The 27206-nt window shown below is 44.0% G+C and overlaps 1 protein-coding gene across 8 annotated transcripts in view; it reads left to right on the top strand.

Annotated features, from left to right (window-relative positions):
- Positions 1-27206, top strand: part of KIAA1328 — a gene marked incomplete at its 5' end in the record, with an annotated part of 249014 nt that overhangs the window by 39639 nt on the left and 182169 nt on the right. For 7 of the 8 annotated variants that reach the window (XM_079994888.1, XM_079994893.1, XM_079994889.1 and 4 more), the window contains 2 exons: positions 8129-8223; positions 17145-17260. In XM_079994888.1, coding sequence (XP_079851014.1) covers positions 8129-8223; positions 17145-17260 — 211 coding nt within the window. Of the gene's footprint in view, positions 1-8128; positions 8224-17144; positions 17261-17302; positions 17744-27206 lie in introns of those variants that run through there. The other variant, XM_079994895.1, reaches the window with a different exon arrangement.

The following is a 27206-nucleotide window of genomic DNA, read 5'->3' as shown; positions in this document are numbered from 1 at the left end:
CAAAACTCTGGATACACCTCCGTCATTGCCTGTTCTTGCAGCTGTGTATAGTGTTGTGACAGATGAGCTGCCTTTCAGCATGAGCAGGCAGCTGCAAGGGATTTGTCAAAAAGAGGCATGTCCTCCTGCTCCTCTTATTTGGGGCTGGAAGGCAACGGGGGGGGGGTAGATTGGCTGGCAAGGTGTCCCAGTGCTTCTCTTTGGAGATTTGCTGCCTCCTCCCAGCAGGTCTCTCTTCTCTTTGGGGTAAAGACAAGCTTCTTCAGTGATCAGCTTCCACATTCTCTGTTGAGAAGCTTCCCTTTATTGGGCCAGACATTGGTTCACCAAGGCTGCCATCTTCCACCAGCTGTGGCTCTCAAACCTTTTTCTCTGGGCAACACTTTCAGAATAAAAAAATGCTTGCAACACACACACACACACACACACACACACGTGTGTGTGTGTTTTGCTAATAAGAAATATATTGGAAAACAAAAAGAAACAAGCAGCAGTGCTGGATTTATAACATAGAACACAACTACTTTGGATTAAGCCTCACCCCTTCTTTGTGTCAGCCATGTACTCTACCCAGCAAGTTACCATCCCTCTAGCAGAATGTTTTTGCAAAGAGCATTTCAAGTTATCAGAACTGCCTTCACCTTGTGGGCAAAACCATGGCTGTGTGAGAGATTGAGGCGGAAAGTTAAAGATCGTCCCCTTCAGACAACAGCAGTTTATGCCTTCAGTGTGAGCAGTGCTCCTTTTGAATACATTACAGTGTCACTAAAGTGGAAGACGTAAACTTCAGTTGTATAGGAGCTGCTGTAAAAGTGCATCCTTACGCTGCCTTTATTGAATTTATAGCTATGACTAATGGGACTCTGTCTAAAGAAGCAATAGTGAGTTATAAAACAACAAAGCAGGGATCACAGAAAGAGAATATTACATGTTAGCTCACCCCCTCCAATGATGATGATTATAATAACATAGTATATATTAGTTTAAAAACCTGGAGCAACTAAACCAATTAGTCATCTAGTTCTTCTTTTCCCTGAGGCTGATCTGTCTTACAGGGCAAATTGGAAAGTGTGAAAGCCCTTGTTTCCAAAGAAGAACTGTTGCCCAATTGCTGCCCAGCTGGGCTGGTGTAGCTGAGTCATAAATCAAGATGTGATTTGATTGGGTGGTGCAAACGAAAAGTACAGCACTATTTCAGAAAAGAACTGATATTTCAATTTATTTTTATTGTTTTGTTTCCCACCCTATCCCAAGGGTTGAGGGTGTGAAGCAGGTATTTTATCTGTAACATGTCTCTCTAAGGGACAAATAGAAGAAGATGCCTTTACCCCGGTATGGCTCCCCTTTATCATATCACAGCCCAACAAGACAATGACGAGAATCCACTGACAGCATATGAATCAATATTGCTAACCTGATTCAAAAACATCCACCCACCCCACTCACACATGAAAACAAAGTTCACCACAGCCAATTACAAACAAGCAACAACACCCTAGGCCAGGGGTCAGCAAACTTTTTCAGCAGGGGGCCAGTCCACTGTCCCTCAGACCTTGTGGGGGGCCAGACTATATTTTGAAGGAAAAAAATGAACGAATTCCTATGCCCCACAAATAACCCAGAGATGCATTTTAAATAAAAGGACACATTCTACTCATGTAAAAACACTTGAAGGCGATTGGGCTGGATCCGGCCCCCGGGCCTTAGTTTGCCTACCCATGCCCTAGGCCAACCCCAACTTTGTTGTTGTTGTTGTTTAGTCGTTCTGTCATGTCCGACTCTTTGTGACCCCATGGACCAGAGCACGCCAGGCACTTCTGTCTTCCACTGTCTCCTGCAGTTTGGTCAGACTCATGTTGGTAGGTTTGAAGACACTATCCAACCATCTCGTCCTCTGTTGTCCCCTTCTCCTTGTGCCCTCCATCTTTCCCAACATCAGGGTCTTCTCCAGGGAGTCTTCTCTTCTCATGAGGTGGCCAAAGTATTGGAGCCTCAACTTCACGATCTGTCCTTCCAGTGAGCACTCAGGGCTAATTTCCTTAAGAATGGATACGTTTGATCTTTTTGCAGTCCATGGGACTCTCAAGAGTCTCCTCCAGCACCATAATTCAAAAGCATCCATTCTTCGGCGATCAGCCTTCTTTATGGTCCAGCTCTCACGTACATCACTACTGGGAAAACCATAGCTTTTACTATATGGACCTTTGTTGGCAAGGTGATATCTCTACTTTTTAAAATGCTGTCTAGGTTTGTCATTGCTTTCCTCCAAAGAAGCAGGCGTCTCTTAATTTTGTGGCTGCTGTCACCATCTGCAGTGATCATGGAGCCCAAGAAAGTAAAATCACTCACTGCCTCCATTTCTTCCCCTTCTATTTGCCAGGAGGTGATGGGACCAGTGGCCATGATCTTCGTTTTTTTTGATGTTGAGCTTCAGACCATATTTTGTGCTCTCCTCTTTCACCCTCAATAAAAGGTTTTTTAATTCCTACTCAAGGTTGTGTCATCTGCATACCTGAGGTTGTTGATATTTCTTCCAGCAATCTTAATTCTGGCTAGGGATTCATCCAGCCCAGCCTTTCACACGATGAATTTTGCATATAAGTTAAATAAGCAGGGAGACAATATACAGCCTTGCCGTACTCCTTTCCCAATTTTGAACCAATCAGTTGTTCCATATCCAGTTCTAACTGTAGCTTCTTGTCCCACATAGAGATTTCTCAGGAGACAGATGAGGTGATCAGGCACTCCCATTTCTTTAAGAACTTGCCATAGTTTGCTGTGGTCGACACAGTCAGAGGCTTTTGCATTGTCAATGAAGCAGAAGTAGATGTCTTTCTGGAACTCTCTAGCTTTCTCCATAATCCAGCGCATGTTTGCAATTTGGTCTCTGGTTCCTCTGCTTCTTCTAAATCCAGCTTGCACTTCTGAGAGTTCTCGGTCCACATACTGCTTGAGCCTTCCTTGTAGAATTTTAAGCATAACCTTGCTAGCGTGGGAAATGAGTGCAATTGTGCGGTAGTTGGAGCATTCTTTAGCACTGCCCTTCTTTGGGATTGGGATGTAGACTGATCTTCTCCAATCCTCTGGCCACTGCTGAGTTTTCCAAACTTGCTGGCATATTGAGTGTAGCACCTTAACAGCATCATCTTTTAAAATTTTAAATAGTTCAGCTGGAATACCATCACTTCCACTGGCCTTGTTATTTGTAGTGCTTTCTAAGGCCCATTTGACTTCACTCTCCAGGATGTCTGGCTCAAGGTCAGCAACCACACTACCTGGGGCGTACGAGACATCCATATCTTTCTGGTATAATTCCACATCTTCTTGATGTCTTCTGCTTCTGTTAGGTCCTTACCACTTTTGGCCTTTATTATGGTAATCTTTGAACGAAATGTTCCTTTCATATCTCCAATTTTCTTGAACAGATCTCTGGTTCTTCCCATTCTGTTGTTTTCCTCTATTTCTTTGCATTGCTCATTTAAGAAAGCCTTCTTGTCTCTCCTTGCTATTCTTTGGAAATCTGCATTCAGTTTCCTGTATCTTTCACTATCTCCCTTGCATTTTGCTTGCCTTCTCTCCCCCGCTATTTGTAAGGCCTCATTGGACAGCCACTTTGCTTTCTTGCATTTCCTTTTCATTGGGATGGTTTTCGTTGCTGCCTCCTGTATAATGTTGCGAGCCTCCATCCATAGTTCTTCAGGCACTCTGTCCAGCAAATCTAAATCCTTAAACCTGTTCCTCACTTCCACTGTGTATTCATAAGGGATTTGATTTAGATTGTATCTTACTGGCCCAGTGGTTTTTCCTACTTTCTTCAGTTTAACCCCAACTTTACTCACCACCAAAGGAACACAAGCAACAAGAACCTGCACAAATAGCAACAAGAACCTGCACAAACGAGGCTGACAAAAATAAATACAGAAACAGCAGTAAGTATTATAATCCCATTTCATCCAACTCCAAGGAGAAGGAGGTACATCTGGGGTCACCAGTTGTAGTTCTTGTGGCATCCACGAAATCCCCTCCCCATTAGCCTGGTGCTGCAAGGTTGTTAATGTTGTCACCAGGCAGACCTTCCTGGAGAGTAAGTGCAGGAACTGTGGTGAATTTTTTGCCTGCATCTTCTCCGTTCTCGTGCGGGATTCTTTCTGAGAGTTTATTGCAGGGGTGTCAAACTCAAATTCATCAGGGGCCGCATCAGCAGAATAATAAGTCAGACCCCCCCCCCAATAAGCAGACCCCCCCCCTAATAAGCAGACCCCCCCCACATACATCATATGTACTTAAAGTACAGGAGAGAAGGGTTCAGGCAGCCGTTGGATCTGTCACATCACAGGATGGCATGTGCTCAATATAAAAACAAGCGGAGGTTTCCTGAATGCATGTAAAGTGGAGGTTTCCTGTGTAGAATGGCCGGCGCCGCTAGAGGGCAGACGTTCTCTGGCTTGTAGGCTGCCGCGCATGCGCTGAAGAGGCGGCTTTCTTGTGAAAAAAAAAAAAAAAAGCAAGAATAAAAGGTGAAGGCTGGTGGCCGGCAGTGGCTACACAGGCCACATGATGAGGTCTGGCGGGCCGGATTCGGCCCGCGGGCCTTGTGTTTGACACCCGTGGTTTATTGCATAACCTCAGAAGCGAAAGAAGGGGCATTTCCGCCTGAATCCTGTGGATCTTGGTGGCTTGGTAAATCCTTCTTGTTTTGTGATGCTGCTTCAGCTGCCAGATTCCACCTCAAATGTCAAGCTGAAGAGGAAGCCATGCTGTTTACTGTGCTGTTCTCTGCACAAAGTACCAGCAAACACCAGAACATAGAGAAGAAGACTGTGCTAACCTAGTTTTGGTCAAAGCAGAATGACCTACTGGCATGGTTGAGATTGCATAAACAAGCAGTTGGTAGCCTCAGCCTTACGCCCTCCTCCCCTCCTCTCACTCATGGCAATGCCATGCCTCTCATTCTGCTCTGTACGTCCTTTAGCAAAGTTCCCTTCATGGCTTAAAGAGCTGTCAGTCATTTCTGGCTTGGCTCAACCACCCTTCTGATCTGTGTGCAGCTCCTATATTGGAGTAATGCATCACTTCCATTTACAGCACTTACACAACATACAGTGCAGAGCTGTGCGTGTAATATTGCAAACTTTACAACAACCCTGTATGTATTAGTCCCGATATTGTAAATGGAGTGGGGTTTGAAGGTTGCCAGCTGAATTTGTGGCTGAGATGAGATTTGCTTCTCCCCTGGATCTGTGCGCTGGGTGCGTTACTGACCTCTCTCTTCAGACGATCTCCTTATTGCATGCTATATCTCCACCATTTCGCCCCTGCTTAGCTGTTTGGTTGCTGCCTCCGGCTTTCAGGGAGTGCCCTCCCTTTCCCCACAGCTTGTTAAGACTTAAATGTGTTCTCTCAATGTGCCTTTTTTAAAAAAAAAGTATGACTTCCTCTTGATACCTAGGCAGATAATCTGCCAGTCATATATTTCATGCTGGTGAAATAGTGAATATCGTTGGGAGTGCAGTGTTCCCCAGTGTGCTTTGGAACAGTCCTGTTCTGCAAACCAGGCTTTCCTTCATGTTTTTCATGATTTTGAAAAAGCTGCTTCTTTAAAAGCACTATGCATAGTGTCCACCAAGGATACGTGCTGCAGAAATTACTTGACTCAGTGTACCTGCAATGGGTGCTTCTCTCAAACGTAATGGGAGAGCATCTATTTGGTGTGAATATAGGGAGTGAGTTGTTGCCTTTGGAACTAGTCATCCTTTTTTGAGAAGTGCGGAGAAAGTTTTCGCAGATGTAACCTGCAGCTGTTAACTTGAAGTGCTTTGAGTGAAAAGCTTGTTTAAATTAAACACAAATCAAAAGGTTTGAATGAAGCTCTTTTAATGCCTGGGGTTGTGAGAAACATCACTCGATACAGGTTGATCGCTTCTATCCATTTCAAAGAGGGCTTAAAATAATAATTTTATTAGCTTTTGAAGACTTCTTTGAAAGGAGTAGCTGAACCCAGAAGGGCATGTTTTCTTGGTAATGTCTAGCCACAACTCCCAGTCATGCTCTTGAAGAGGCATCAAATAGAAGAGATACACCCCCTTTGTTCATTCTTTGTGATCTTTCCCACAGACCTCTGTTGGCAAGAAATGGCAAGCTCTTCAGAGGGAAAAAAAGCATTGTGTTGTTAGCCTTTGGCTAATTTAAAGTGGCACCTAAGGGGATGGAGACATCCATGTGTTCAAAGACTCAAAAGGGTGAAAGGGATGGGTTCTAAATTAACTGAAGACTGCCTTGTATTTGACGACTTGCCTAGTAGCCCCAGGCAACCAGGATTTTCATGCAGGTGACTGAGCAGCCAGCTCACTTGATTTCTTGGCTAGCTGTAAAGGAAGAGTAGTCTTGTCTCATCCAGAATCAGCACACAAAAACACAGTGGGCTATCAGAGTGTCTCCTCTCCACCATCCATCATGGAAGAAGGCACTTTTTCTTGTGTTTCCATGCTGACTTTGGAGGAGGGGGCAAAACAAATATTGCAGGCTAGTAACTTTTTGACATATTTGTAAGGCTGACTGAAGAAGTACCCTTCTCCCCTTCTTGTACAAAATGGATGCAGCAGGATGGAGAACTGCTGCTGCTGCAACCTTGTTGAGCTCCTCTTGTCCTAGCAAGAGTACAGCTATGGGGCTGGGGCCCTGTGCTGTGGGATCACCCTATACTAGTTATTAGAGGGTTGAGGAGTTGTCACGTCACCAGAGAAATGGATGGTTGTTTTTAACTCATGCACAAAGCAGAGACACAAATGCCTAGACAAGGGCTGGGATCTAAGGAATACCCATGCTTATATGCATGTCTGTGTTGTGTATGTATGTGTGTTGAAACAGTTTTTAAATTTAGGCTTTGTTGAGTTTGCTCCAGCAGGTTAGCGGTAGCGGCAGCAACTGGTGTGATTGTGCAAGGTGTGGCAGGTTGTACATTGGGACCTTCTCTGCAAAGATCCTTCCCGAGCTCTAAACCACCGTTTTGTTCAAGCATTAGTCATTAATTACTCTTGGATTTCATCTCTGCGTAGTCCAGTAATTTCTAGCTCATTCTCTGTATTTTTGTTCTGCTGCTGTGGAGAAAGGTGGTGAAGAAAGGTGCTATTACACTACTGAAATTGAGAATATAATGGAAGACTCCCAACTCAGCTCTCTGAAGGTGCACATTGTATTAGCTGTGAAAATTCAAGACTTAGCTGTTACATGCATGCAGAGAGCTGAAGGGAACTGTGCATTTATGTAGCATGAAATGCCCTCTGGCGGACAAGGAGTGCAAAGTTAGCCAGTTCTTACAGTAAGGGAGGATGACTAAAGCCCTGGCAGTGACATTTTCATTGCTGTAGTAACCTGAGGTTTTCAGTTTCCTTTGGTCCCTGCACAGTAGCAAAGTGGGGTTGATATGGCAGGCACATTAGTTCTATTGACTGTGAGGGTTTTGGAGCTCCTTATAAGTCTTTGAGTAGCATCAGTTTTGACCGAGCTGTGGAATGCATGTTGAATTGTGAACTGCACTGGATTGAATGTGAACTAAATGCCGAATTCTGAAATAACCACAGAGGGGAAAAATTCAAGCATTTTAAATCTTGAATAGTATTTATTGAAATAAACAATTTCCCTCCTATTATTATGACTTGCATTTAACAAGGTTGCCTTTAATATTCACACATCATATTGTATTGATAGTTATATGATATATTCATGGGTTGACTTTTGTACACTTTTCTCAATAGCACCTTGGGCAGAGCAATCTTTTTCTCCTGAAACAACTGCATTGTCAACCAATTAATAAATAAAATCATTAATAAGGATTACAGAATGGGTAAATTGGCTGCACTCTCCTTCCCCCACCCCCTTTCGAACTTTTCCTTCCAGCTGGAGCTTATCTTTAGAAGCACAATTTAATGGCGAATCCTCCAGCACACAATTTGGGAAATTATCCTACTGGTTGATTTTTTATTGTTTAAAAACTTGTGTTCTCTTCAGTTCTTAATTCATCTGGGGCTGAATATGCAGCCTCTGGTGCTTGAAATACTTTTATTGTAGATTCAGAAACACTTCTTCCATGTTAATGATTGCTTTTTAAAATGCTGATTTTAATTTTCAGGTCCCTGACAAAGGAGGAATGAAGAGTGCTTCTCTAAAGGATTTATGTCCTGAAGACAAGAGGCGCATAGCAAACTTAATTAAGGAGCTTGCAAGGTGAGGATAAACTGTCTGATAATGCATCAGGTTTAGGATGAGACTCTCTTTCCAATTACTGTTATGAAATTTAAGCGTTCATGTTTATTAAAAGCATACAGTGGTACCTCGGGTTAAGAACTTAATTCGTTCTGGAGGTCCATTCTTAACATGAAACTGTTCTTAACCTGAGGTACCACTTTACCTAATGGGGCCTCCCGCTGCCACTGCGCAATTTCTGTTCTCATCCTGAAGCAAAGTTCTTAACCTGAGGTACTATTTCTGGGTTAGCAGAGTCTGTAACCTGAAGCGTCTGTAACCCGAAGCGTCTGTAACCCGAGGTACCACTGTATTACCACTCCTTGCTGGCACAGGTATGATCAAGTAAGGCATGGGGCAGTTGTCTGCCTCTGTTTCAAGAGACTGCTGCTGTTTAAGGAAGGTCTTCAAAGGGTTTTCTCCAAAAGTTGTCCTCGTTGTGTCATGGATGGCCTGAAAAATTGTGCCCTATCTCACTTTGCTGTTTCCCCCCCAAGCACCTACAAGTTCTTGCTTTGGATTGTGACATGCTAACATGGGGCCTGATAGACATGTGTGTTTGGAGGCTTTGTGTGAAACCAGCACCCATGTGGTCCTGAGAGCACACTCCCTCCCAAAGGATCTTTAGCGGGAGTCACACAGAGTGCTGTCCTTAATGTGTGTATCTGAACCCTCTCAAACGACAAAGGTGGGTCTATATGGAAATAATATAAAAAATAAGGAATTTATTACAGTGGTGCCTCGCAAGACGAAATTAATTCGTTCCGCAAGTCTCTTCGTCTTGCGGTTTTTTCGTCTTGCGAAGCACCCCTATTAGCGGCTTAGCGGCTTAGCGCTATTAGCAGCTTAGCGGCTATTAGCGGCTAAGCGGCTATTAGCGGCTTAGCGGCTTAGAAAAAGGGGGGGAAGGTAAAAAATTGCAAGAACTCGCAAGACGTTTTCGTCTTGCGAAGCAAGCCCATAGGGAAATTTGTCTTGCGAAGCACCTCAAAAGACGGAAAACCCTTTCGTCTAGCGAGTTTTTCGTCTTGTGAGGCATTCGTCTTGCGGGGCACCACTGTATAAAGATAGTTTTAACAAAAAAGTGCAGCAGCATACACTCACAATTCTAAACACATATAAAAGCAATATTCTAACTTTCTGAAATAAGTGTTCTAAATAATTAGAATTAATTAGAAAGATACGTCACAAGTTCCTTCTCTTGGCACCTGCTGGAGTGCTCCTGAAACTGTGAGTGTGCACACTTGTGAGTGTGCAGGTGATCTGACTTGAGGCTGCCTGACTCATTCTGGAAGTGCCATTGCTCTGTCTAGTTTGTATTTTCAGTTCTACGGGATTCCCAGTTGGTTGAAGGAACCTGGCACAAGAATCTTAAAGCGGAGGCTTCAGGATTTCAAAACCTGCTCCTGGTGCCCTTTTGCTTATTAATTATCCCATTTTCATTGTTGCAACCTAGCTTCCTGAGGAGGAGTGAATTGTTATGTATCTTCCTGACCTAGCTGGCAAGAAGGTCAGGGATAGAGACATCAGTTATGCCGCTGTATGTAAGCTTACAAGACGGCAGGAGTGTCGTTTCCTATGGCCATCCACTTCAGCCAAGCCTGTCTTTGGTTCACTCCTGAACACAAATTGGGAGCAACAGCAAAAGCCTCCTTGCTGCTGTTTGTGTGGCTGTGACTTGCACTGCCCCTTTAATAATCCAGCTGCCTAGTACTGGCTTTGCAGGTGCACTCTAGATAGTCTTCTTTCTGCCATCTAAGCTATGGTAAAAGGCTGGAACATGTGCTGTTGGAATCGATTGAAGGATTAAACAAGGTGGGCTGTATGTTGGCTGTCTAGTGTCCGGAAGCAGCGCTAATAAGCCTTGCACATACTTTTCTAGCTCCCTGCTCCTCAGCCAATCCCACTGTCTTCTTCAATTATGCACCATTCATCATTTTCCTAGTTTAAGCTCAACATGCAGCAGTTCTCTTGAGCCTTGAAGCTGGAGTCAGTTGGGGATAACATGTATTGTTATCCAGATTTGTCATTTTATATAGCATCATCCTACAATTCGGATGTTCTGTTACCTTTGGTTGTAACCAGAGATAGAAAAGGAGTTTCTTGTTGAAAAGCTTTAACCTCCTTTGAGTCATTATGAGGTTCTTGTTCTTCCCATGAGTCTGTGATCACTGCTCTCCTATTAATGTAAGAATGGAAAACAAGGAAAACAAGGTTTGCATGTGTTTGCATATTTGTTTGTGTTCCCTACTGTATAGCTTGTGGGCAGAATGTGATAGTTGGGTACTGAGAATGAACTGGGTGAAGTTATGGGAGAGGAGATTATAATTACTTTCTACCCCTGCGTTTTTGAGCATTCCCTCACAAAGTGGCTTATGATAAAAATTGCTAAGCGAAACAGTTGGACAAACAGTAATATGAGGCTATGTCTGTTGGTCACCTAATAGTCATGATGAGAACCAAGTCATGCTGGGAACAATGGGGGAATTGTATTTTCATTGTCCTCTATCTGTGTATTTTTTGGGATAATTGGCTGATAGCTATCACAGACTGAGATCTAGCCTGGTTGGACTTGAGGCCTAGCCGAGTTTGGCATATCTTATCTTTTTATCTCCAGCAGAATGAACCACAGGGAGCAACCACTAAGAGTTGACCCACTTCAATCCTTCTCTGTTTGTCCTTGAGATGATGCCCTTGTCAGAGGCTTTCATTTGCAATAAACCATATTTTGTCCAGTAGTGAACTCTGAAAACCAACTGTGGCAAAACATGTGTTGTGCATACTGTAGTTTGTTTACAGGATATCAAACCTGGTCCTGCAAGCTTCTGAGTTTGTTCCTTAGTGTGTGAAGAAGGGTTGCGGGAATGCATGCAAGTCAGCCGCTTGTTCACAAAATGGCAAACCATGGTTTGTTATGTCAGAACTGGGCAGAGGGTCCAAGCTGGTTGTGGTTCAGTTGTAAAAGATCATAAGTGTAATCATTAGCATTTATGTTGGTGCTAAATTTATTTCAAACTGGGTTATTTTTTGAAGAGATGTTAAGGGATTAAAAAAAATCCTCATTTAAATAAATATATATGCTTTCCCCCTTGTTTTCTAAGAAAAGCTTTTTTTATCTCCTCTGTATACATACATTAACTCATTTAAGAGCAAGATTCTTTTTAAGTCTTGGATGCTCTGAGTCTCTGTCCGTCCCCCCCCCCCCCCCCCCGCGCCAGCTTGATAATATTACCTTCCATTTCTTGGAAGAAAAATAGAAAGTTGCAGCAACATTAATTCTGAAAAGTAAAATGAGCGTAACACTCTCTTATACTTGGTTTTCCTTTTATTTTTAAACCTAATCATATTTTAATGGATATAATTAAAAAGACCTCTTCACCGTAATGAGGGAGTTAAGCTTTAGTTTCTTTCACCTCCACTCTTTTAATGCTTGCCATAATTTTCTTCTCTCTTTGGAAAAGATGGAAGGGTTCTTTCCCCCCATTACTATTAACCAGCACTGGTGTAATTCCTAAGAGCAAAACAGAGTAGGAATACTCCTTTTTTCTGTTTTGAGCCGTGCATTGTAGATTGACTGCCATACTCTGATTTCTTAGACTAATGCTTTGATCAGCAGGAGTTGTTTTACACCTTGGTTCTTCACTTGATTTATTTGTTGCTTTTCCTTTTATCTTGCCCTGTATTGCCAAAGGCAGTCCCAGGGCAGGGGACATTAAAACTGAAACAACACATTATAAATATCAGGCAAGAAAGATCAAACCATGCCAGAATAACAAAACGGACTAATATCCACTAATCAGTCAGGCACTAATGAAAACTGATATGTGCTGAGCTGTTACTCAGAAGGGAGGCAACTGCACAATTGGGGCACCACCACCAAAAAGGCTCTTCCCCTGTGTTGCTGCATAGCAAATTTCAGCAACAGAGCCTTCCCGGAAGATACAAATGAACAAGAGACAACACTTCTTGGGTATCCAGGTCTGAAGTTGTCATAGGGCTTTATAAGTCATCTTAAGCACCTTGAATTTGGCCCTGTAATATTTTACAATTCTTTCAAGATTGATGCTCCTGGTAGACTGTCCTGTATAACAGTCTACCTGCCTCATTTCCATTCAGATAACCAAATAATCCTTCTCTAATGTCACTAGTGGTGTTTAAGAAAATAACCTGCTTGCCTTGCTGTGTCAATTCGGAGGTCTGTCTAGTCTGAATTATACAGTGGTACCTCGCAAGACGAATGCCTTGCAAGATGAAAAACGCGCAAGACGAAAGAGTTTTCCGTTTTTTGAGTCGTTCCGCAAGACGAATTTCCCTATGGGCTTGCTTCGCAAGACCTTTCGTCTTGCGAGTTCTTGCGAGTTTGTTTCCTTTTTCTTAAAGCCGCTAAGCCGTTAATAGCTGCTAAGCCGCTAAGCCGTTAATAGCCGCTAAGCCGCTAATAGCCGCTAAGCCGCTAATAGCTGTGTTTCGCAAGACGAAAAAACCGCAAGACGAAGAGACTCGTGGAACGGATTAATTTCATCTTGCGAGGCACCACTGTAGAATGATAGAGGTGGAAGGGACCTTGAGGGTCATCTATTCCAACCCCCTCCAATGCAGAAATCTCAACTAAAGCATCCATGAGAAGTGGCCACCCAACCTCTGCTGAGTTCTTACCCAGCAGCTTAGCATGACTGTAGTTTTCTTCTCATTCCTGTAACACACCGTCCACTTTGCAGAGTAAGCAGGCCAGTCCTGTATTGTTCACCTTGTGCACTTGCTGGCCTATGCAGAAGCTCCTGTGTGGAGCTGCTTGCTTATTAATTAATTAATTAATTAATTAATTAATTTAGGAGTGTTTATTTATGCCTTGCCTACTAACCGAAGTGCTCAAGGTGGCTTACAATATATTTTTAAACACAATAAAATAGACAGTGATACAAAAGTCACAACAGCAGGGCAAAGGTATACATAGGTTTCCCCTTCTTGTTCTCCAATAATAATAATAATAATAATAATAATAATAATAATAATAAATATTTATACCCCGCCCAACTGGCTGGGTTTCCCCAGCCACTCTGGGCAGCTCTGATGTTCCAACCAAAGCTCCATTCTGTGGCTGAGTCTCCTGGTCTTCAATTGTCTGTTGAAGCAGCTAGATTCATAGCTGTCAACTTTTCCCTTTTCTTGTGAGGAATCCTATTCAGAATAAGTGAATTTCCCTTAAAAAAAGGGAAACGTTGACAGCTATGGCTAGATCAGAGCATTCCAAATTTCGTGTTCATGACACACTTTTAAGACATGCATCATTTCATGGCACAGTAATTCAGTTTTACTAGCAAACCGGAGGTTATACTAACCCCTTTCCAGCCCCAGGAGGAGGGGGCATTCACACAACACATCTACACACTGTGCCCGACACACTAATGTGTTGCGACAGACCATTTGGAAAGCTCTGAGCTAGACGTTAGCCCCGCACAGGCCAGGACTTCTTTCCCTTAGCCATTTTCCATACAAAGGTTCAAATGTTGTAAATCTCAAGTGTGTATCTGTTCAAGAACGCTTCTTAAGGAAATATTGAGCCTGCACCCTGATAAGAAACGCAGGGGTCTAAATGTTGAAACATAATGTCTCCTCTAGGACACCTTCTTTCATATCATTGTGCAAAGCTTTCACCAGCTTTTGTTTTGCCAGGTATCGCTTTTCCTTAGCAGGAGACCTTTCCTGTTACTCCTTCAAATCCTTAATTAAGAGAATTCTGCTTTCGCGTGCTACTTAAGAATTTGGAGTTGGCTCACTGTTAATGGGTGGAAACGAGCCTCTTCTCACACCTGCTCTTCTTTTGGGCTTTCTAAATGATGGGGGAACCCGATGTCTAGGGACTTGCGTTTGAAAAATAAGTTTTGCCACAGGCGAAAAACAGGCAGAACTGTTTCTCTGTAACCAGGCCTTTGGCTGATGAACCGATCTATGTCTTTTTAAATGTGTTTGTAGGAGGGTTATTGGTTTGCTTTTGTCTTTTCTGTTATGCATTTTGTTTTCTCATTTTGCATTTTTATGTTGTAAGCCGCCTTTTGATCTTTGGATGAAGGGCAATATACAAATTCACTAAATGAATAAATAAATACACAAACTGATGGACAAATTAATTTGACCCCAAGCTGCATTTTGTATGTTTTTGCTCAGAGAGGAGGTTGTGGCAGTGGTATTCTTTCTCTTAATGCTAGCTGGTGATAATAGCAGCAGGGGTGTGTAGTCATACTTAATGGTTGACTATTGCAGGAAACAGGTCATTGGATGAGATGGTCTTTTCTTTTGATAGCAAGGACTCATTTTATGTTAACCTGACCTGGTGACCTCAGCTGAGCTCTGCTCACCTTGGGAGGAATCCAGTTAGCGTTAAATCTCTTGTTCGGTCAGTGCAAGGATTTCAGAATATTTCCTCCCTCTCCTCATGCTCCACAACCCTCTGGAGCAGATTTGGGCAGATTGTGGAATATGCGTCGGGGGAAGAAAATACCATTGTACACATGGAAATCCTTGTATTGATGCAACACGGTAGTTGAATAATGCCCTAAGCCTTTACTTATTTGCTCATTAATTATTTGCATTTATAGCTCACTCTTCCCCAAATGGTTCCAGGGTGGGTTACAAAAATATACCATTTAAAACAAGTACAGTGCACCGTTGAAATAATAAAATGAAAACCACTAGTTTTTCCAAAGGATAATGCAAGTAAGTTGCATCATGCTTGTGCTACTGTCATACTGTAGCAAGTAACATGTAGAACAATATGTTCTGGGGAGATGAATTGGAAGTGGAAGTACAGCAAGTGAGCCAAAGTTTTTGTTTAGCTTCCAGTGATTTCCTTCCTGACAGACCCAGAAATCATTTTTGGCATTTCCACCATGAGGCATAAAGCACTAAAGTACACAGTAATCTCCAGCAGGTCTTGAATAGGCCTTGACATAAATCTGACATAATCTGACAAAGCATGTGTATCCATTTTCTCTGCCTTCTTTTTGGTCACCTGTGAGTAATTGTATCTTCTAAGGCTTATCTTCTTTGCAAGGGCTGCCCCCCTCCCTGGCCAGACACACACACACTGTGATGCTGCTCCCCCCCCCCCCAGCATTTGGAGGAACACTTTCTCCAGTTGTGCAAATGAGCTAGAGTTGTGGCAGCACACATTGGTATAGTACTAGATGAAGAGGAGGTAGATGTTAGTAGTGGAAGCCAAGCATGTGCCTTATATACAGACACCTGTCGGTATCTGGTTTTGAGGCTCATAACAGCTCATGAAAAAGACACAGATTTGTTTTCTTGCTTATTATATTTCACATTCCTTTGTTTGTCAGTCTGATTGCCAACATGGCTTTTCATGGTATCCTCAGCCAGTTTATCAGTGTTGGGGGATTTTTATTTCATACACAGAAGAACCTCCCTCCCTCCCCCAGTAACATCAGTTTAAATATTTAACAGCACGTTATCAACACTTGGGTTTATAAAAAAGCTGAGATCACAAAATAAAGCAGCACCCCAGTTACGATCCTTAAGGACACAATCCTCTGGTCCCTGGGGGAGAGAGTCAGGGACCAGCAGAGTTTGCAGAACCTCCTCTCTACAGGTGAGGGAGGAAATGGAGAGGGAGATCTGCAGACAGAGCAGGAGGTCTACCCTTGGGTCATGCATGGGGCCACCGTTGCCTAGACCTTCCTCCATGATATGTAATGTCGACCAGCTTTCACCAGCCTGTTGCTCACCAGGTATTTTAGGCTGCAACTCATAGTCATAGTTCAAAACAGCTAGAGGGCACCAGGTTGGTGGAAGCTGGTGTAGAGAGTACTGTATTTTTTGCTTTATAAGATGCACTTTTTTCCTCCTAAAAAGTAAGGGGAAACGTGTGTGCATCTTATGGAGCAAATGCAGGCTGCGCAGCTATCGCTGAAGCCAGCAGAGCAAGAGGGAGAGCTGCGCAGCGCCTCCTGTTGTGATGGCTTCACAGCGATGCATGATGAGGGACGGAAGGGAGCCCTTATGGAGCCCCTTCCGTCCCTCATCCTGCTTTGCTGGGAAGCCAGCAGACCAAGAGGCGCTGAGCAGCTCTCCCTCTTGCTCTGCTGGCTTCAGCAGAGCGGTGCAGCGCCTCTTCAGCGAAGCGGGAGGAGGAAAGGAAGGGGCTCCATAAGGGCTCCCTTCCTTTCCTCCTCCCGCTTCGCTGAAGAGTGTTGCTTCGTCTCGCCCGCCTCCTCCGATCCCCCCAGCAGGGACAACGCTGCTAGGTGGTCAGCAGATCCATTTTCCCCAAAGGGGCGGACGGACCGGCGGCTCCTTAGCCTGATCCTCCCTGCTGCTTCCTCTTCAACAACATTTGATTCAGAATATTTTTTTTCTTGTTTTCCTCCTCTAAAAACTATGTGTGTCTTATGGTCAGGTGCATCTTATAGAGTGAAAAATACGGTATTTTATGAGGTGGGAAACTTTCAGACATTTGATTCTCCACCTGCCGCTGGAAATGATACACTCCAACAGCAGATAAGACCCTGAGACTTTTGCTCCTCAGTCAAAGCAAGTCCCAGTGGGCTCAGTGTTTGGTCTTGGTCAAGTCACTTTCTCAGCCTTCATTCCCCGTTGGTAAAACAGCAATAATAATGACTCACTTTGTATGGCGGCTGGTGAGATTGAAAGCAATAAAAGGAATCGGCTGCTCTGCTGATGACAGGAGCTATGTAAATGAGCAGAAGCAGCAGTGGTAAATCTATCCACACATTTCTCCCTCCCCCCTGATGTTTCGGAGCGAGATTGGGGTGGGTGGGGGAAGAAGTTGCCCCGATGCCTAAGGCTGGCCCTGATCAGAAGCTTTCCCCGCTTGTGTTCATGCATAATATTTGTCTGATAGCGTGTGTGTTCTTTCATTCTTTCAGGGTGAGTGAGGAAAAAGAGGTGACAGAGGAGCGCCTGAAAGCTGAGCAGGAGTCATTTGAGAAGAAGATCAGACAACTTGAGGAACAGAACGAACTCATCATCAAAGAAAGGGAAGATATCCTTTTTTTTATTTAAGAGCGGGATGGGGGGTGGGGGGGAGTAAAACACAGAGTTGCTGCCTGGAATAAAAAGCAAACCGGAGAGAAATAATTGTCCTAATTTATAGCCGGGCATAAATCTCCATGTGCTGCCATTCAGAAGCAATCGGAGGTGACTTGCCAGCATGCACTTCTGGCTCATTTGAGCTTGAAAGTGCCACCCAGCTGTTCCCAGGATGTTGCTTTGCTGTGAAATAGATATTTGTCAACTTAAAAACAACGAAACAGAATTTGTGCGTTAGTAAAATATAGACTTCTCCCTCCCACCTCTCTTGCTTAATCTTGCTCCAGCAGTTTCACGGATGGCTAATGCAGGCTTCCAGAGATATCACCCCGCACTTTGCCTGCATTGTGTACCTGGATGTTGCCGGGTGCCTGGAATGGTGGCCCTGGCATGGTCCTCACCTGGAGCAAATGGCACACGATCGGATGAATGCAAGGTGGGCTTTGAGGTGGCCTGCCTCTCCTTTTTGGAAAACATTGAATAGGCAGAAGGGTCCTCAGTCACCAAAACCACTGGGCAGGGTTCAACTAATGACTCTCCTCAGTAGAAACTGTGTTCAAGGACTTCTGCTTGCACAGCGGGCCTTTCTCTCCTCTCCTTCCTTCATGCCCCCTGAAATTGGTTCTGTGGGGGTAGGAGAACCTCCAGAACAGCATGTAGGGGGCAGGGAGGAGAAGGCGGGGTGTTGGTTGCCCTGATGGAATGATTGCCTTAGCATGACTGAATTCCTCCCTTTATCTCTGAAAACCCCATTGAAACAAACAGGATTACGGTATTTGAGATTCCAGCATAGTCATCTGTTACAAGACTTGCACAACAGTGAGACGACTTGGGCTGGATGATTCAGAATAAAATTGCTGGCGACTGCAACGGACAGTGATCTCGGGTAGGGTAGGGTGCGCATGCCCAAATTAAAAAGAAAAAAAAGAGGATGTTGGTCAGGCATTGACCCAGGCCCTTGGCAGACAGGAGTGTCTGAATTACCACTGTGGGTTCATTTCTTAACCAGAGCTAAGAGTGCTAATGCTAATCTGTCAGTTTGACTGACTGACTGATGGTTTGATCGCGGAGTGAAAAACAGAACAAGAGGTACCTGGGCAGGGGGGTGGGGTACCAAATGGCACAGTGTCATTTCCCACCTTGCAGCCAGATTGGGTGCAAATGTAGGGCTTGCTGCGTGTGCTTCTGTAGAAAATGTGGGGTGGGATTTGGGAAGGGTAGGGGCAGTGAGTAAAGCAGAACATTGTTCAGGTATCCTTGGTAGACCTTAGTGTACAAGCGGGAAGCTGGGAATCTCCCGCTGCCACCCCCGATCCCCCTGGACAGCTTGTTGCTTGGCCTGGGAAGTTCATTGGTTCCAACTCCATAGCTTGTTCTGGGATATCACCTGATGGGACAGGCGGGGCTGCAGCTCTTGAAGGATTCAGAAACGACACAGCCCTCCCAGTGATGCCACATGCACCTGCCTTATGCGTGTTCAAGAGTTAATGGAAATATCACACTTGTAAATCTCTCTCCTTTCCTCCCTCCCCACTGCAAGGTGTGAGTAAGGAAAATCCCCGCACCTTAATAATAATAATAATAATAATAATAATAATAATAATAATAATAATTTTTTATTTATACCCCGCCCTCCCCAGCCAAGGCCAGGCTCAGAGCGGTTTACAAACAATAATAAAAACAAGAAGAATGATTACAACTTAAAAACAAAAATAAAATACAACATTAAAATAATGGAACATTAAAAAATTAAAATGTAGCCTCATCGCAGGAGGAGAAGGAAAAGAAAAAAAAAAAGAGAGAGAGAGAGAGAGAGAGGGAGGGAGGGAGGGAGGGAATCAAATTGGCTCCAAGCCAAAGGCCAGGCGGAACAACTCTGTCTTACAGGCCCTGCGGAAAGAAATCAGATCCTGCAGGGCCCTGGTCTCATGAGGCAGAGCGTTCCACCAGGCCGGAGCAGAGCTGAAAAGGCCCTGGCTCTGGTTGAAGCCAATCTAACTTCCTTAGGGCCCGGGACCACTAGGGTGTTGCTATTTATGGACCTTGAGGCTCTCCGTGGGGCATACCGGGAGAGGCGGTCCCGTAGGTACGAGGGTCCTAGGCCGTGAAGGGCTTTAAAGGTCAAAAGCAGCACCTTAAATCTGACCCTGTACTCCACCGGGAGCCAGTGCAGCTTGAAAAGCACTGGGTGAATATACTCCCATGGCAGAGAGCCCGTGAGGAGCCTCGCTGCAGAGAAGAAGGCAGTGATGCTTCTGAATACCAGTTCCTGGAAACCTCAAGAGGGGAGAGTGTTCTTGTGCTCAGGTCCAGCCTGTTGCTTCCCCACAGGGATCTGTTTGGCTACTAGATGGGCCATTGGCTTGATCCTCTCATTCCAGTTAAACAGCTATTCTTCCAGGGTATATTACTTGCATTGACAATGCCTATTCTCGGAATTATAATGTTGCATTGACCACACACACAGCTTCAAACAAACAAATATCCCCCAGTAGAGAGACCATTGCTTGTAGAATTATTTGATGAGAGGGCAAAACACCTGCTGCCCCATTGCAGCCCCCCATTTTGGACTCACAGCTGTCCATGGAGGCACAGGTCAATTCTGTGTCCAGGGCAGCTGTCTACCAGCTCCATCTGGTACGCAGGCTGAGCCCCTACCTGCCCGCGGACTGTCTCGCCAGAGTGGTGCATGCTCTGGTTATCTCTCGCTTAGACTATTGCAATGTGCTCTACGTGGGGCTACCTTTGAAGGTGACCCAGAAACTACAACTAATCCAGAATGCGGCAGCTAGATTGGTGACTGGGAGCGGCCACAGAGACCACATAACACCGGTCTTGAAAGACCTACATTGGCTCCCAGTACGTTTCTGAGCACAATTCAAAGTGCTGGTGCTGACCTTTAAAGCCCTAAACGGCCTCTGCCCAGTAGACCTGAAGGAGCGTCTCCACTCCCATCATTCTACCCGGACACTGAGGTCCAGTGCCGAGGGCTTTCTGGCGGCTCCCTCACTGCGAGGAGCCAAGTTACAGGGAACCAGGCAGAGGGACTTCTCGGTAGTGGCACCCACCCTGTGGAACACCCTCCCACGAGATGTCAAAGAGAACAACAACTACCAGACTTTTAGAAGACATCTGAAGGCAGCCCTGTTTAGGGAAGCTTTCAATGTTTGATATATTATGGTATTTTAATGTTTTGTTGGAAGCCGTCAGAGTGGCTGGGGAGGCCCAGCCAGATGGGCAGGGTATAAATAATATATTATTTATTTATTTAACTGTGTGATTGGGTATTAGGGGGCTGAGCCTTGATGCTTTTAGAACAGAGTTTGAAACTTCGTACTTATTTGCTGTGTTCATAGTGTCTTTCGTTCCTTCAGCGGCGCAGTGTTCTAGACATCAAGTTTTGCATATGCTTATGGATGTGAGGTGGGATGCACACTCCGGGGGGCATTCTTTCTCCTTTGGCGCATTTCTGCATGCGTAACTTCCATTAATGCTAATGAGTGCTACTGAGCTATCGAGAAGGAAATATATCCCTTTGGGTTTTTGTTTTTACCTTTATTGGCGAGAGACTATTCGAGCATAAATACTTCTTTCAGGAGAAGTCTGGCAAAGATGGCAGAAGGTTAATACATGCGATTTTACACTACATAAAACTCTATAAAAACTAGAAACATAAAACAAGGACATAATTTAAAACAATATAATTTTAACTACGCGAACACTTATCCATCATACATGAATGATTCAAAATCCTTCACATACCTCTGATCAGTTAATTTCAGTTCTCTTGAAGTCTGCTCAGTGGCCAAGGAACTGTGTAAATGACTTATCAATCTGGAATACAAATGCTTGGTCTTCTGCAAAGAAGGGGAGGAAACTTGGTGCTGTGTTGGAATGTGGGAAGGCATCTGTTTGGGACATGCTTAAAACAAATATGGGATGGACACATAGGTGATGCGCCTCCCGCTCCCTGACACTTTTATGAAGCTCTTAAATTTGTGTTAGAAATCTGGGGGAGTGCAGGCAGTTTCCAAGGTGCATTTCTTTCATGAACACACACTTCCTGACTTCGTTTCTTTACACTGGGCACCCCAGAAGTAGCCAGAAGCATTTATTTTAATGGCTGAAAAAGCCCCTAACAGTTCATAGGATTGGAACAATTCACAGAATCGTAAGAGTTGGTGTTGACACTAGGGGTACCATATCTTCGATAGTCTATTGTTGTGTGCTGATGTTATGCTTGCATATTTTTAAATGCGAGCTTCTATCTTCCACCCTCAGGGTTAGTTGAAAACATTGTGGTGATTTGGCATTGTTTGCTGTATGGTAACATTGGTTGGGGGTGAAAATAACTAGGGAATTCATTAACCAGCTAGAGAGAAAGGGTTATCCCACTATATCATTGTCAGGTAGAAGGGGATTTTGTGGACAGGTCTTGCCAAAGAAAGAACTGTATACAGTACAGTTGGAGTGCATTTGTGTCAGTAACTCTTTTCCTATAGCCTTGGGATAATTTTAATAGGCTCTCTTAGAGGAGTGATATATACCGGTAATATTTCTGAGGAATATTGGGTTGTGCCCAGCTGAGTTTTTCTCTGACTAGAGCCATTGAAATCAATGGACCTAAATTGGTAATGCCTCTCGATTTAGATGACTCTGAGCATGACTGACAATGGCTACAACCCCATGAAGGTAAGTAAAGAGGAACTTCAGAAGCCAAGTTCTGATGCGAAGAATATTTCTCCACTGACGTCAGAGAAGGTTGCAGCCGGTCAGCATAGCCAGGGGAGTGTAGATGAAGCAGATTCAGTTTTAATCAAGATTGCAAACAATTGTAAGGGAAGTTCATGGCTTGTGATGGTTCTGCTGTGCTGTCCCCACTTCTAAGTAATTTCTGTCATCTTAGCCTTAGTGGGACATTGTGTTGAACCAGTCTTGGCTCTTGACTTCTGAAGATAATGGAACAAATGAACAGCTTTGAGCATATAAGATTTGTAAACATAGTCTGTTCCTTTTAGGGGCTCGAGGTGCCTGGGAATGCTCTTCATGAATGGGTAAGAGAGTTATGCGCCTTGGGTTTTGGTGGTGTTTGCGCGTGCACATGTATTCAAAACCGAGGTGTGTGACTGTCGCTGATGGTCACGAGAGACTTAAGTTGGTGTGTATATGGGTGCATGCTGTGTCTATTTTATGACAATCACTTTAGCTATGCTGTATATTTATAAAAGGGACGCGGGTGGCGTTGTGGGTTAAACCACAGAGCCTAGGACTTGCCGATCAGAAGGTCGGCGGTTCGAATCCCCGCGACGGGGTGAGCTCCCGTTGCTCGGTCCCTGCTCCTGCCAACCTAGCAGTTGGAAAGCACATCAAAGTGCAAGTAGATAAATAGGTACCGCTCCAGCGGGAAGGTAAACGGCGTTTCCGTGCACTGCTCTGGTTCACCAGAAGCAGCTTGGTCATGCTGGCCACATGACCTGGAAGCTGTACACCAGCTCCCTCGGCCAATAAAGCGAGATGAGCGCCGCAACCCCAGAGTCGGTCACGACTGGACCTAATGGTCAGGGGTCCCTTTACTTTTATATTTATAAAACACATTCGTTACTTTTTCATACAAGACACTCAGAGTGATGTACAGTAAGTTATAAAAGCACATTTCAATAACACAAATGTAAAAGAAGATCAGCAGTGATCAGAAAAAAACAGGAAGATTATGATGAACAATGCTCATTTCATAAACAAAGAAATAATTATGGCATTCTTTATTACTTTACCCACCATCTTGAAGTGTGGAATGAGTTTTCAGAAGGGGCCATGAACAGATACAGAGTCTTGAGTTGGTTATTTCAGGATCCCATGTAATGCTATGCAGGTGGCTGTGTGTGTTTGCTTGCTGATGGCAATGTGCTTAAAATGGACCTTGTCTTTGTGTTATGACCTTTGTCAATCATGCCTTTGATCGTCTCTTTAATGGCCTAAGGCAGAGACGAGAGGCTTACAAGCTACATGCAGTTCCTTTGCAGTCGGACAGGGCTGCTCTCATACCCAGAGTTCTTTTTCCTGCAGTCCGTAGCATTTGTGGAACTCTTGAGAATCCAAGTATTTACAAAAATATTTTAAAAAGTCTCCACACAGAAATTAAATTTGAATATGTGTTTGTGAACATTTCTGGTGGGTTCTCCAGTTTGGGAAAAGTTACCTTCCAATAGCGTAGAGCAACCATTAGCTTGAGTTGGCATGCAGTGCTGTGCTTGGCCTGGCTGGACATTAATGATCTGAAATTGCATACCAACTTCCATCTCTTAGTTAGCCAGGCAGATGCATGATTGATAGTTTTGGTAGCGGTTTAGCACCCGGTTATAGTCACTGCCAGTACTTAATAGCCTTGTGTCTCTACAAAGGGCGAAACACACATTTGTAGCCTTGCCACATGGCTCAGAATTTGGCCCTTCTGGCACACGGAACACAAGTAATCCGAGAATATCCTTGTATCAGTATTGCTGGTCGAGGTATTTAATGTACTGTTCTGGTTAAGGTTCCTGAATGCCCTGTTTTGCAATCTGTGTTAAAACAGCCCTTTGCTCCTCCTTTGCTCCTGACTGTGTCAGGTGGGTGAAGGTACAAGCTGGATGAGTGAACATGGGCTCATGGTTTGTTTCTCTCCAAACAAACCATGAATGGAGCCAGGTTTCTGGAGGAAGCAAGCCATGCGACTGGGTTCACTAGACTCTTGATTTGTTTCCTTTCCCACACACCACAGTCAGGGGAAAATTAAACCATAGTTTATTTTCAAAGTGTGGTTTAAAGTTGCATGTGAACTGAGGTCACTGTTTGCCACATGGCTCTGAATATCACCAGGTAATAATTGTGAAGGGAAAGGAATGTTTCTTACGGCCTCGGTCCAGTATACCTGAAGGAGCACCTCCACCTCCATTGTTCTGCCCAGACACTGAGGTCCAGTGCCGAGGGCCTTCTGGCGGTTCCCTCACTACGAGAAGCCAGGTTACAGGGAACCAGGCAGAGGGCCTTCTCAGTAGTGGCACCCGCTCTGTGGAATGCCCTCCTACCAGATGTCAAAGAGAAAAATAACAACCAAACTTTTAGAAGACATCTGAAGGCAGCCCTGTTTAGGGAAGCTTTTAATGTTTAATAGGTTATTGTATTTTAGTGTTCTGTTGGAAGCCACCCAGAGTGGCTGGGGAAACCCAGTCAGATGGGCGGGGTATAAATAATAAATTATTATTATTATACCTTCGTGGACCCTGTGCACATTGGACCTTTCAGGCTTCACAAATTATGGATAAGGAATGTATTGTGTAGTTCTGAACCAATTCACTCTCTTTTCTCTGGAAAGAGACGGTTAGTTGAAGAATGGAGAAAAAGCGCTGATAATTCCTGAGTACCCAGCCTTTGAAGATGGTGCCCATAGTGAGCATCCCCACTAGTAAAGGTTTCCAAACAGTCATTATGGCCTAATGGATAAAAGCTCAGCTTATTAAAAACTCCCTGAATATTTATATGCTCAACCATAATGGTGGCATCAGTTAAATAATATATGTATTTAGCAACTTGTTAAATGTAGAAGGCGTAGTCAAGGGCTGTTGGGTAAATAACACATGCCTTGAAATTTTTATGAACTCCTAAACTAACATCAAGGAAGACCGGCATTAAAATAATGCTAAGTGTTTAAATTTATCAAAGCTCAGAAATGCTCTTGAAGACACTTTCGGTCTTAATTCACTTGGTTTAGTTTGTCCCTTGAAATACTGGACACTTATGAGAACAAAGGCAGATTGGGTTGCTCGTGGTTGTGGAAGCTAGGATTAACAGGGTGTCCTTAAAGAATGACATTTTGCCCCTAATGCCAGCTCTGTGGGATTAAACCTCAAAGCGGTGTCATCACAGAAGCTCATGGCAATCCCGAATGGGCTGTCTTGTCATGCAGAGTGGCACCCTGCCAAACTTTCATGTCCAGGCAGTGACTCTGGCCCCTATTAAATCCATAGCCCTGTCTGTGACAGTTGCCAAGACCCACAGTTTTTTGCAGAGGCATCACTCCTCTTGCATTGCCACTGCTTATGGAAGTTCGAATTCTTTCCTGGATTGCAGGCACTTTTGGCGCGGAGTCTTCCTTTGCTTGTGGCACCCAGTGTTAATTGAGTTAGAGGCAGATTTTGTGAGTTCTTGTAGTGGGGCAAATTGGACCAGGTGGCTCTCCAACCACCCGAAGTGTGAGCTGGAGGATTTTCTGGGCTAAGAATCCTTTATTGTCTGCTCTGGCTTTTAGGGGCTTGGCTAAACAGCTGATCGTGGGTGGTGCATAATGGCTAAGAGCTGAGAAGTACCAGGTTAAAATGCTAGCTCAGTGTGGACTTGCTGGGTAGTCCAAGACAAGACACACACCACTAATGTTGACTTGCCTTTCGAGAGTTGTTGCAAGGATTATATTGGGTGTGGGGAATCCAAAATCACTATATAAATCAAACTACTGTTTAAATACATACTGTTTCCTATGGGGTACATTTTCAATAAGTTTGTATTTACATCTTAAGTAATGTGGCCTACTCAGAGCTACTGGGGTGGGGCAAGTTAAAAATTAAGCACCTAAATAAATAGCCAGTCCAGATTTTTGGGAGGCCGGGGAGAGAAAAAAGAAATAATAGCCTAGCTGTGATTTCTCCGAACAAGTTGTTCCTTGCTCAAGGATTGTCTGCACTGGCTCCCTGATACAGAAATACTTTCTGGGGAGTCTCAGTAATATAGTGTTCCCTCATTAGTTTAAGAAATTGTTTAGTGCTCATTTAGAAATGGATGAGTTCCAACTCTCAAAAGGTTTCAGGCTGCATGTGGCAGATTCCCCTGTCCACGCAGCGAGTGAGCTGCTTTGAACATGCAACTTGCTGTGTGGAAACAGACACCGCAGTGATAATTTTACAGTGGGCCCTGCCTGGCGTTGTGGATGTTCTGTGCACACGGGTTGCATTTCTGAGTTATGGTCTGCTTGCTGACACTTGGACCCAAGAGAAGGCCAAGATTGAGGTCTCCTAAATGGAGGCACAAGTGGTAAATGAGATCATTAATTGCTGGAGCCTGCACTGTAGCAAATTGACTAGAAATGTGGATTCAGAGAAATTGATATACTTTATTGCTCCTACTGAAATGAATTCCCCTGTCTCTTCTGCCCCCTCGGCAGTAATGAGCACGTTGGGCCAGCCCCGTGATTGGCGTTGCTGCCTTACTGAACTGTTTTGCAAAGTTTTAAACATTTCTTGCATGATTAAATGCACTTTCAATAAATCAATCTCATAATAATTGTTGTTCAGGAGAGTTCATTATTCAGTTTAGTCTTTTAAATGACTGTTCTTCTTTAAAGGATTTTCCTGACGTAATAATGGCTTCAGCTAAATCCATTTGCCATACTCTGGCTTGTAATTACTTTAGATTTGAAGAATAAAATGAATGGCTTTATTATTAATCAGCAGCAAATTTGTCTTACTGTTTTTAACCTTAGAATGGCCTTCACTTGTAAAGTAGTTTCGGTGATTCAGATGGCAGAACACTTTTTTATCCCTTCTCTTCCCTTTTGGATAAAAGGATTTATTTGGTGAAAGCAATTGGTATCCTTTTTTTTTTTTTGCAAGCCATTTATCACAATGATTGTAACCATGCAGTGGTGAACAAATTAGCTTCCACCACCCGCTTGGTGTCTCAATGGCTTCTTGTCTGGCCTTTTGTGCTTCCTTCAGGTTGTACATTTGTCGTGACCTGAGCTCTCTGCAATGACTTCACTGGGCCAAGTAGAGTGAAAAAGTAGAGTAAGTTTAAGAACCCAAGCAAGGAACTCTGCATCCCATACTATCCATTTTAATAGGATTCAACCAAGTACATGGTTTTGAAATTCA

This window comes from Podarcis cretensis (genome assembly GCF_951804945.1).
Source record: "Podarcis cretensis genome assembly, chromosome: 11".
In the NCBI taxonomy this organism is placed as follows: domain Eukaryota; kingdom Metazoa; phylum Chordata; class Lepidosauria; order Squamata; family Lacertidae; genus Podarcis; species Podarcis cretensis.
This window is presented reverse-complemented; position numbering and strand designations above follow the sequence as displayed.